Raw genomic sequence first — 12,527 nt, 5'->3', positions numbered from 1 at the left:
TTCTCCACCAGCACACCCCAGATGGCTCTGCTGATCCCTGCTCCCTGGCAAGGTGCAGCACTACGCAGCACTTGTGCCAGTTCTGAACCAACTGACTTGACATTAAAAGTAGGACATCAAAACATTAGTCCAGCTAAAATGCCTTGTCAACATTGTGAGAGCGAAATGGATTATTTAGAGAGAACTTAGGTATGTGTCTCAGATTTCATTTTGCTGTGCAGCTACAGCCAGAGTTGCTAGGCATATGGTCTTGTTATTAATCTCATGAGAGCTAGCATCTCTCTAAGTCACTGAGGAGATGAAGCAAAAAGTATATTGATTCATATATTTTAAGATCAAGGGGACTCTTATGATTACATAATGTTAGTTTCAGCATATCATATAATTTCACCCAGTAATTCCTGCATCAAACACAAAATGTTTCAGGTGAAACACGTCTTACATCTTTCAGAATGAAAAGGATTTGTTTGTTGGTTTTTTTTAAACTCAAATTATGAAGGAATCATCTCAACAATTTGTTTCTTAAATAATTATTCTCACTCCTGAAAATCCACAGCTTGAAGTTTGAATTTGTCTAGTTTCAGCCTCTTGATATTGTTTTGATATGCTTTCATGTGCAAAATTAAGGAGCTTCCCACTCCCAGAAATCATCCTTTGTAGTGATTTAGGCCACGAACAAGTCACAGCACTTTTCTTTGATATTCTCTGAATAGATGAAGATGCTTTACTGAGTTGTGGCTGTAGGAATTTTTGATAATGACTTAAAAAAATGTAGCTCAACTCAATAGAAAATTTTAAGAATAAGGCAAAAAGCTGGGGATGTCAAAAACAAGATGAAAAATATGGTTTTCAGTGTGAACTCTTTGCCCCTTTTATAAAGCGCATAATCCATTGCACACCATAATAAGCATGTCAACAGGGTGTTGACTTTTTTTTTTTAACTGAGGTACATCAGATCAGTGTAAGGGCCAGTTTTACATTTAGGAATAAAACCAGAACCACCAAGACACAGTTGACTAAAAGTACAGTCTTATTCCTTTGATTCCTATGTTGCTTTTTATAATCTTCCCTTCAGACAGATCTGACCTAATGGATATTAATGTCACGGGGAGTTTGTCAGTGACATCTGGATCTTTGAAGCAAACCTTCTTATGTCATGCTAAATTAAGTTTTCCTGTTTCTCAAGCCAGGGCACCCGTTTTGGTTTTTTATTTTGTTGTTTGTTTTTTTTTCCTTTCCCATGAATGCCATCTCATTTGCGAGAACCTGGAAAACAATGAAAGCCTAATCAATCAAGTGAAATATAGCAAAGTGGTCTTTGCATAAATAGGAAACTAATTCTGGTATTGTACAAGGAGAAAGAGTAAAATACAGAAGAAAGGAAAGAAATATTAAATATGCAGAACAAGATAATCCAAATAGTATATTTTTATTGAAATGATGGTATGCAAAGCAACATTCCTGTTGCAGAATATTAGTCTTATAAGGAGTTACATACATTTTTATATGTTTTATCAAATTCATAAAAGGTCAGGTCAAAACAAACTGTGGAATTCAGAAAAGTATGAAAAATCATGACATTCCCGAGGGCCAAAAGCAGAGCTGCTGTGAGAAGGCACAACTCCATTCAGTCCTGGGTGTGCAGTACAATATTCTGTTGCTGGAAAAAGGAGCCTTGTGTATTATCTTTGGTTAGGCTCGCAGCAAACATTAACATTTTAACACCGATGACTCAAGGGTTCCAGGCAAGAGCTGTATTTTATGTCCATTCAGTGTTCATATCAAATTAAGTACAAATGGACTAGGGTTTGTGCTACCTCATTTTCTGTACAACAATTCTGAAATTTCTGAGACACTAGATTTGGTTAGCTTATGGCTTTTCCAATAGTCACCAAGACTGGCTGAATAAAGAAGTGTGAATTATTCTTGCAATTACCTCTGACTCTGAGGCAGATAATCATCGTTGTTAAAGTGCATTAAATATGACCTGCAGCTATTTGATCTTGTGCTCTAATCCTCTCAGCTCTTCTAAACTAAACAAAGGTGGGTGGATCAATAGTGAGATGGTTTCGCTCCAGAAGAGCATGTGCAAGTCAAGAGGTACAACACTGCCTTTTGTATCATTACTAAACAGATGTTCCTGCACACTGCACTGCAGTGATCATCTAAATGAAGAACTCCATGTATTTGAGGCATCTGAGGCTACACCACTGCCGTGTCACTCATGGTATGCCACTTCTCCCTATACCCCATGAGCTTTTCCTTGTGCTCTTCCCCATCCTACAATGGCTTGACACTAGTGAAATAAAAGAAAGATGCCGTATGCTTTCCCTTGACTCACTGGTGTAGCCTGTTGTTTGGCTGTACATTCTTTCTACTCATTTGCAGCTGATGGGAAGCCACCAAGCTAGTAGCACCTGCCTAAATCCCATATGAATAGAACAACAGGCTAGGCCCCTGGATCTGATCGTGCAGAAAAGCAAGCCTAATAGCAGTATGCTAGTGGAGCTGATTCTTTTGGGGTGTAAGATGGGTATATATATGGCACTTTCTGGTGAAAAAAAATCCCAAACCTAACTCAAAAACCAGTTTGGCCTGTTAACCTGTCCCAGTTCTATTTCACAACATTGTATTGTACCAGGATTCATCCTGCCATCTATGAAATAAATTTGGTGCTCCTTAATTTCTAGTCTAAATTTACTCTTATCTATTGACATGAACTGATGAAGAGCTGCTTCATTTCACTGGCATGTGAATGAAATCATCAATTTCCTTGCTTCCCTCCACAATGCATTTAGGAACTTACAAAGGTAAGAGTTTCCACAGAGCACTTTGAAAGCCTTACACAAAAGGCACCACAACTATGCAAAGGATTACTGTCAATATTAGTGAATCACAACCACAGGAAAGCAGGTTTCTGTTTTAGAACAACAAAGAGACCACAGTGGTATTTACTGAGCACTTTAAAGATAACAACAGCTACATAAATACTAAGAATTATTAAGGTTTCCTTGTGAAAAGGTTAATTGCATGGTGATAAACAGTATTGCAACTTTCAAGCCCATCTACAGGCAGAATAAGCACCTTTTGCTTACAGGGAACCCAAAACTAAAACCACCTCTCTCTCCAAAGGCTCTGAGATGAAACAAATGCTCCCAACAGGAAGGTTTCCACTAAAAGTCCTGTTTTGGTTGAATAGTGTCTTTGATGAAACCAGATTGAACTTCAGCCTGAGTGGGGCAGAGAAAGACTGGACAGGCAGTTCTCCACTGTGCAGCTCCCCCTCACCCCCAACCTGTGTGCTCTAAGAAGAGCAATGAGAGAGCAACAAGCCTCTCCCTTCAACCTGTACCAGCCCTACATTTCAAATTTTATTTAGAAATAAGAAAAGCCAGCTATAGCCCAATATCACTGTCTCAAAAAAAAAAAAAAAAAAAAAAAGAGGACTGGGTAGCTGTATTCTCTTGGAAGAAGGTCAGCAGATGCGCTGTACAGGACACAGCACCCCAGGCGTTCTTCACATGTCTCTTAAGAGCCCTGGCTGTGGTGACCTTTCATGAAGGCAGCTGGACACAGGACTTGGAAATTCCTACTCTAAATGGTGAGGAGCAGACGTGCATGTTCCCATGGACAGGCATAGCTGAGGAAGCTCTTTGTTGAGTAGCTACCCCCTTTGGGGTGAGAAGACTCTCCAAAGAAAATAAACCTGGCCACCAGCAGATACTGGACACCTGCATATTGTTTTCTCAGCTTGCTTACTTCAGCAGTTGCAGGACCACTGTTGGCTTGCCTTGTTCTCTTTCCTATGCTCTGCTATCAGGAAAAATTCGGAGACCCTCACCAACAGTGGATGCTTCCACATTTTTTAGAAAGACTGCTTGATCACTACATCCCATCTGATATTCAGAGTATTTACTGCATGGCTACTGAAGACCTTCTAATGATTATTCACCTCCTTTACCAATATGAAAAAGCTTTTCGTCTTGAGTGTGTGATTGTTCCCAATTGTTGATCTGAAGAAAATTCAGGGAGAAAGTTCAATATTGAGACCACGCTGCCCTAGAGTTCTTCTAGTTTTCTTCAAAACAATACATTCATATTCAGCCCACTGGAGGCTCTAAATAAACCTGTCCTCTCCAGTGTTGTTTGTTAAAGAAGTCAGAGTGCAGTCCCATCTAATGTTGTGCAACTTAAGTTCCCAATAAAGCTCTTGAGATTTCTGCATGCTCAGTATTTTTTAGTCTTTGCAGAAATTAACCCTGGATACAACCATCCTCTAAGCATCTTGCATAATTCTTTGATTCTGTACCAGTTCATCTGCAAGTTTCTCTTAGGCACAACATTATTTTAATTTAAAAGCAGCATAAATTACCTAAACAAATAGACTTTTCTGGTATCCTATTACATTGTTGGAAAACTTAAGAGCTTTCCTCTTTAATGCTGAATAGAAATTGAATAGCAATTCCAGCATGCAAGCAAAGGTACATCCACTTCTGTTCTCTTCACCAGAGCATTGACTTCTTACCTAACTTACAGACAGGATAACTTTATGATTTGGTAATATATATGGCTAATTTTCACTACACAAATTACATTCATTTGTGGTAGCTCACTAAAAGATTTCCTTTTAACTCACTAAAGCAAAAGTGCAACAGTTCAGCTGAATCCTAGGCAGACATTTTTTAAGCAAGTAACATTTCATTTCCTTACAGTCTTTGAAGGCAGGTGAAGTGCCTGTGTTTATGTACTGAATTAACTTTTTACCTCAACTCACTGTAAATTAATCTCTAATGTTTTTGTGGCCAACAGGACATGGTATATACTGTTTATATGGCAAAAATGACTGGATTTTAATGGACTGTCTTACAGTAACATGGTTAAAACACAGCTCTTTACAAACCACCTGCAATTTGCACTGCCTTCCCCACACAGGCACTAGTAGCATGTCTAAGTGCCTTAACCACAACAAAGGCCAAAACTACTGTTGAGAGTTCATTTTCCATGCCTGCATTAATTAGTGGGCCTGTTCAGTATGACTACATGTTACCCTCACCAGCTGTTGAAATACCTATATACTGTGCACATCTCCCTTAGCTCCTGTCACAGACCTGTGGAACAAGTGTGTTGCATAGTAGCTGTGGGTACTAAACCATAGTGTCACATATCCGTGGTTGCAGAACATATGTATACCACCTGTATAGTGTCTGTACTGTTTGTTGTGCCCGACAGCTAAATTTCTGATGTACTTGTGCCAGTGGATTTACGTCCTTGTTGGTTTGCTCAATAACTGGTCCTCCCCTACCCAGAAAAATGCACATATGTAGACTGTTAAGGTTGGGGATGGATCCCCACAGCACTGCATAGGCGTTGCAAAATCAACTGCTCCACTGTGTTTCTGTTGCTGGACAGACGGACAGATCAAGATCCTACAACTGAGAGGACATTTCCTTGCTTTTTGTTTGGTTGATAGCTTTTGGCATCATTTGTAATGCTCTTGATCATTTTTATGGATTTCGTGTAGTAGCAAAAATGTTACCAAACCCCTGGGCTGGCAGGAGAACTTTTCCTGTTGTGATATTGCAGGCAGGATCTCAACTCTAGCCTCACGTGGCACTTGGAGGTAGAGAGGAATGATCTGAGCTAGCACTGTCAGCAAAGGGAGGGCAGCAGCACTGTGGGGCTGTGCCAGGACCGTCTGAATCCAAAGAGCTGCAAGGTCTGGGCATCCTTCTGGCACAAGGGCCGAGTGCTCCCAGCCCACACATGCACCCCCAGGCACCTGTTACAGGTATGTGGCCATGGGGATGCGTGTCTGAAACAGCAGGAATGCTCGCCTGTGTGGGGATGTGTATGCTGGAGGTGTGGAGGAGCAAACGCTGGTGCTGGGAGTGGTGGGATCTTGGAGTACAGGCAGGGCTGTGGTGCAAACGCAGCTCCTGGACCAACCCTGCTCTTGTCATAGTCCTGCATCTAGTGATGCCGGGCAGAGGCCTTAGCCCGTGGTAACCCTATGGCAAGGGCATCGTGCATTCAGGGAGCATGTACTGGAGAGGCTAATCAGTTCTGCAAACTGTTCCAACAAGCCCTTCTTGGGTAGCCTGGGTTTACTGTCATGCTGCTGTGGTCAGGGCACATCTCTGTCAAACTGCATTTGCTACAGGGCTGCATTAGCTTTTCCTTTGCTTTTCCTTTGCACGGAGGAGTCGGAGGATGCGTTCATTTTTTGTTAGTTCTGCTGGCAGTTCATTTGCCTGGAACAAAAAAAACTTTGAGGTTAGCAGAAAAGAAAGAGTATTTCCCAAATGTGGTTTAAAAGCATTAAACTCTAAAGAAGATGGAACTGGGCATTATAATGATGTGATGTTTTCCAGTGTTGTCTCCTCCACTTTTGAAGGTACCTTAAGAAATTGTCTTTCATGTGCAAGTCTCACTTAAGTCTTCAAAATAATCCCAGCATGGAATTTGAGTGATCAGCTTATTTTGTGCTGACTATCCAGGCTAAATGGTATCCCTTGGCCTCCCTATGCTAATGCCACAGAAATAACAGAGAGCATAGCTGCTGATTTTTGGGGGGAGATGAGGCAGGTGTTTATGTACTAAAGTCCATAAAAATCTAAGGAAAGACTTTAATGGCTATGAAATAGTGGTGCTATGCTGTAAGATTGGTAATAGAATATGAGTTTGGATGGGTTTTCTTCTTAATTTATTGAATACAATTTTGTTAACATAAAGCATTTATAATGAAGCTACTTCTGAAAATCAGTAATTCTGTCCTGCAGATATACTCTGTTGTGCTAAATTGAATGTTATTTAAAAAAAAATTTAAAAGTCAGTAGGAGAGTTTACAGCCACAGACTTTTTTATACTAAACACCCTGCTGCTGCAAATCACTATCAGTAGCAGAAAAATCTCGTACATCATTTGGATTATAGTATCAAACCAAAGTGCATACTAATGAAGACTACTGTGTGAATGCTGTTAACTCTGCTGCCATCAAGTGGAATAATACAGAAATTAACAGCCACGGATATATTAAATGCACAAAATATTTAGAAGGTATGTGCCTGATTATTTGTATTATGAGCTTTCATTCAGTTAGTCATAAACCAGAAGTTAACACTAGACCATCCATTCAGAGCTTAACAAACCCAGCTATATATCAAACACTATCAGCAAACAGTTCAGAAACACGTCAGAGAAAAGAAAACATTTCCATTGAAATTATCAAAGATGTAAAGTTAAAGTTAAAACACTTTACAGAATAAAATCAAGACAACTATTGTACAGATACGTTGCCATTATAAAAAGAATGCAAAACTAATTAAATAAATTAACAGCTTTACAGTAAGATGTGGGAAAGATGCATGTAATTTTGGAGGGGTTTTTTTTGTATTAGCAATGCCCTGAATTCTAACCAAGTTTTCTCATCAAAGGTACCTAGATACACATTTTTCTTTCTGCAGAAATATCCTCCTTATACATCATTATGGAGATACGAATATAACTTATGACTTATCAAAGCAGTAACAGATTAGTTTCCCTAAAATGCAACCTAGCTAACACATGACTAGTTATAGTTAACAATTTAATCTGTGGTGCTCTAGTGAGTGAGTGAGTGCTTTGGTTTATTCTCAGATTGATGTAAATTCTCAAGAACCAGCATCACCAGTGTCACTGCCTATCACCCTTACAGGTACTTGTATACAGAAATAAATGGACTGAATGGTGGTGCTTCAGGACAGGATCAACAGGCAACCACAGAGCAACACAGAAACATGGGCTGCCCACACCTCCAAGGCACACAGGGCTCCACTGCTCAGTGATCCCCACTTGCTCCTCCCCTGGGATAGTCTGCCAGGACATACCTTGTTCCTCAGGCATGGATCCGCTCCTGCCTCAAGGAGCAGTGCCACTGTCCTCACGTTGCCGCTCAGGACAGCTGCGTGGAGAGCAGAGGTCCCATTCTAGAAATACCAATGGAGGTGTTTGTACCAGACATGGGAAGAAAGTAAAAGGCATTAAAACACAAATGTTTGTAAAGAACAAACCTATGAATAAGAGAGAAGTAACACAGAAGAGATTAGGCCATCAAAGATCTAGTGTCCGGTTTAGACAGGGTGCTGGCAGCTAAGGGGGCTATGAAGGAGGTGATTTTAAATGCTTTACTAAAAATAAGAGTCAAGTTCACTTTACCACAGCAATATTTCCTTTTAAAAATTACCCTTGTCAATAGATTAGAGGTGAAATGAACATAGCACTTGCTTCTGCCTGGCATAATCAGTCATTAGCAAGTGAAACAGAAGCGCAAGCAGTAATGGAAACCATCTGTGCATTTTATCTTCTTTTTCTGATGATTAATGGCCTCACTGTCAGACAGCTGAATGGTGGGGTTTTTTATGGCTGGCCTTTTCTTTGTGGTTGCAAACTGACAGTTCAAATAAGTGTGGAACCTATTTCATACTTGTAATTAACATCTACATTACCAAGTACATCAAAGTTGCCAATCTGTTGCATGCACAGAGGCTATCAAAGTATGTGACTTATAGACACATAAAATTAGGTCAGCCATTAAAAAGCAGCTTCCAAATATCTGTTATTTTTCAAGTCACTTTATGAATTTAGAGAAAAACAAAATCAAGTAGACAATCTGCTTGTAACGTATTTCTTAGGACACTATTTTGCTGACTAAATGCAAAGGAGGGCTGAGTATAATGCTAAAAATTGCACTGTCAAGAGCAATTAATTTACAGTAGAAATAAAATCAGGTGACAAAAAGCAGGAGAATTCCTTCTATGACATGATGTGCTTCCTCATTCCAAAACTTAAATTCCCAGATTTGTTTGAAAAAATTCTTTTATGTGTGGCATTAAAAGTTAAATAAGATCATTTCATTTTTCTCTTGACTTTTTTTGGGCTCAAGCTCCTATGGTCTTCCACTAGCACAGTCATAAATTCCAGGTCTTTCATCAGACCCTTTGCCTTCTTGAGATTTTGTCTAAAAATCTGTGTGTTTAACTACTAACCTTAAGGAGGCCAAGCGTGGGAGAGAATTTCAGCAACTCTTCTATCACATTGTTGTACCCTTTAATGGCAGCCTTCAGTAAAGCAGTTGTACCATCCTTTAAAAGAGAGAGGAGGTCAGTTCTGCTGTTACGGATGCTTTACCTGCATTCCCCTTGGCTGGAGGGAAACACCAGTTCTCACCCATGCCTCTGAGAGGAGGATCTCCTCTGCTCATAGTCTTTGAGGAGGCACCTCCACAGCATGTGCTGCTGGTTTTAGGGCATCTGGAGGATTGTTCCTCTGGCACGTGAAAACTTCAGGGGAAAATGAACCAGTGACACCATATATCCATCGCCTTTGTCTCTCATCTATGTGGACATTTCCATTCCCCTATTCCAGAAGGTACCTCCAGGAAGCTGTCCCAGACACAGCAGGAAAAAGGAAACCCATGGTGGGACTCTTCAACTTGGCAAACAGGGAGGACTCTGGGGACACCAGGCCTTCAGACAGTCTGACTTATAGTCCCTGGAAAAGCTAGGAGGCATTAAGCTGCAGACAGAGTGCAGGAAGAAGTGCTACTCACATCCCTGGCAGCATCTCGCTCAGCACCGCGGAGCAGCATGACTCGCACCACTTCACTGTGACCCATCTGTGAGGCGATCCACAAGGGAGCTGTCCCATCCTGCAAGCAAAATAAGACTGCTAATGGTTTCACCTCGATGTCCTGGACTCTCTGATATTTTACTGCCCAAGCCTAGTGGAATGGATGTACTTCAATTACTCAATGAAATCCTGCATCACAGGGAGACATATGCAGAGCTTCCCAAAAACACTTGGGAAGTTGGTGTGTCAAGTGAGAACTGCTTCAGTTTGTGGAGTAGAGCCATCCTTACCTGCATTCTTTTGCATAGTTGGACGGAAATGTGCATTGTTGTGTGAACAGTTAAAGCCCAGTCAGGCACCAGCTGTGCTTAAAATACACAGGTAAGTTTGAAACACAAAGACTAAGGGTATCCTGTGTACTTTGAACTCTTGGTGGTTAGATGTGACAGAAGATACAGACAAACCTCAGCATGCACAGACAGATTCTGCGGCTCGGTGTCTGTACATAGGGAGTGAAAGTTGTTTAAAGAAGCTAGGGAGCAATGCAAGGTGATCATCAACTTTCAATATAAGGTTACATTATACACCCTCAGGGAATCTGGTAAAAATGTCCTGCCTTACAGTGATGGTGAGTATTTTACAAATTTTATCTTCAAGAACTTCACTAGAAAACAGAGCAATTACCAAGGAATCCAGCATGAAGCAGTCTGGTTTGGAAAAATTGTCATATGCAGGCATTATTTGAGCACAAACCCCTAGAAAATGAAATGCACTTTCAGAATAAGCTAAACTTTGTGATGGAGGCAAAAGTGAGTTGAAGCACTACAAGTATTTTTCACTGTAATTAGAATTTAGTTTTGTATCTTCTTCTCCTTTTGCTTCTAAATGGCCTGATTCTCGAGGTTGCAGGAGGACTACAACAGTTATGTGATGCCAAACTGATTCTTGTGGGCCTTTAACAAAAGGCTTTGGCTGTTTGAACTTTAACATAAAAGTGAGGCCTCACATTGCAGGGTGTCTGCTTCTGCCTTCAGCACTTGCCAATTCCCTTCACCATTCTTAGCAGCCTGAAGACTTGGCCCGAAAGTGGAAGACAAAATATACTGAGGCTTCCAAAAGAGTCTTAATGAGAAGCTTCAGAAGAAATCAACTTTTTACTTTAAATAAAATATTTCCACCTTGATCAAAGAAGTAATCTCTCTTCTCAGTGCCAACTGACTTGGATCATGCAATCCAAAAAAACATTGTTGTACCAGTTTTCTGCTTTCTATGGGCTAGACTTAATCCTTTCGAGGAAATAGAAAAGTTATTTCTTCCTTTGATATAATGTTCTGGGGTTTTTTTTTCTGATTCCGAGAAAGAGCAAATGCACATCCTGAGATCTTTAGTATTCTGAAACAGCGAGGAACAGGATCTTTGCCCAGTCTTGTATAATTTCTCTATAAATTAACTCTTTGAAGTTAGTGACTGACCTCATTCTAGTATATATCCTGTTATTGCTATGAGTGTTCTTTGTGATTCAAAAATAACGAAGGCTGTCTTGTGATGTTATTGTGATGGCAAAAACTGTCCCTCTTCAATTTATAGTGTTTTCCCTACCAGTAAGTTGACGCTTCACATTTTTCTAATCTCCCCCCACCAGAGGGCTCTAGAAAATAGCAGTAAGGACCCTGGAAAAGCCTTCAAAATTTGGAAAATATCTGAGAGCCGCCTACAATTTAATCTATGTGAAGAACCAATGTTCTGCAAATCCACATGTGTATTTACACAAGAAATACAAAGAGAAGCTCGGGGAACATAGCAGCTTTTTTTCAATCACAGTGAAGTCTGTAAGAACAACTCTTATTTTCAGATATAAATAAAAAGGTGCAGAAGGAAATACAAGTGCTGTGTAACATCACTGCTACCATTAACTGTCCTTAAATAGTATTGCTGTTAGACATCATCCTTGGTGTCTCAGGACACCAAGAAAGACTGGCTTATAAGAAAGACTGGCTGTCTTGAAGGATTTAGCCTGAAGAGAAGAAAGATGCTAAAATTGATGGTGAGCTCACATTGACTGTGGTCATCTTCTTTCTCTAGAGTAAACAGCATCTAACAGGCAGGTTTATGCAAATATGTAAAATATTTATACAGAGTAGATGAGCTTCTGTCCATTTTCATGTTGGTGAATGGTGCAAAAGAGATATTACATTTTACTAAGAGGTCACATGAGAATTCATGTGTAAACAGATAATAAAGATTGGAGATGAGTCAGGAAGAAAGTCCAAAAACTACTTTCCTTTCCTTGTCCCTCTGCCCACTTAGCAGACTTCAGACTATTACATTCCTAGAACAATGTTAAACACCCAATATGTTTGTAAATTGTTCTTTTTTTTTCCGTACTTGATTACAAGTTAGAATATATGGACTACACCTTATTACATCTAGCAGCCAGCAGTTCCGAAGATACTCTGACTGAAATTTCTGATCCTCTTTCTCTTGCCCATTAACTATTGACTTTGCTTTGCAGCTTTAAATATCAGCTTTTGCTTATGGCTTGAAGTTTTAGAAAAGGCTGGAGTAGGGTGGGAGGTGAAAGACCCCTTGAATTACCAGTAGGGGATTCCAGGGGCACAGACCCCCTACTCTCAGGCTACTCAGTGTTATCTTTCCACTGCTGTGTCCATTAGTCCACTTATACCACTACACCTAATTTGCTAATAGCAAATTGCTTTTTTGCCTGAAGTCCACTCTATATAGATTTACTGGCTTACATGTAAGTGTAATTGCATATCACGTGGTAAGAAAAAAAATATTATTTTTCAGATTATTTTGAATCTGCTTAGCCAGACGGACTAAAGCCTGCTGGGACACAGGCTGCCAAAACAGCGTGAAATTCATTGGCAAAGAATCTTATAGCTTTGTTTTTTGAGTTGGAG

General features: G+C 40.1%; 1 protein-coding gene across 1 annotated transcript in view; it reads right to left on the bottom strand.

The window, feature by feature from the left end:
* Positions 1-1,410: 1,410 nt before the first annotated feature.
* The window catches only part of ANKRD29 (ankyrin repeat domain 29), a 33,362-nt gene continuing 22,245 nt past the window's right edge, over positions 1,411-12,527 (bottom strand). The window contains exons 7-10 of the mRNA XM_032711820.1: positions 9,587-9,685; positions 9,024-9,119; positions 7,866-7,964; positions 1,411-6,251 (exon numbers count right to left, since the gene is read on the bottom strand). Coding sequence (XP_032567711.1) covers positions 6,168-6,251; positions 7,866-7,964; positions 9,024-9,119; positions 9,587-9,685 — 378 coding nt within the window. The 3' untranslated portion in view covers positions 1,411-6,167. The remainder of the gene's footprint in view (positions 6,252-7,865; positions 7,965-9,023; positions 9,120-9,586; positions 9,686-12,527) is intronic.

This window comes from Chiroxiphia lanceolata, chromosome 1 (genome assembly GCF_009829145.1).
Source record: "Chiroxiphia lanceolata isolate bChiLan1 chromosome 1, bChiLan1.pri, whole genome shotgun sequence".
NCBI classification, from domain to species: Eukaryota; Metazoa; Chordata; class Aves; order Passeriformes; family Pipridae; genus Chiroxiphia; species Chiroxiphia lanceolata.
Note: the sequence above shows the minus strand (reverse complement) of the source record. Positions and strands in the feature narration are given on the sequence as shown.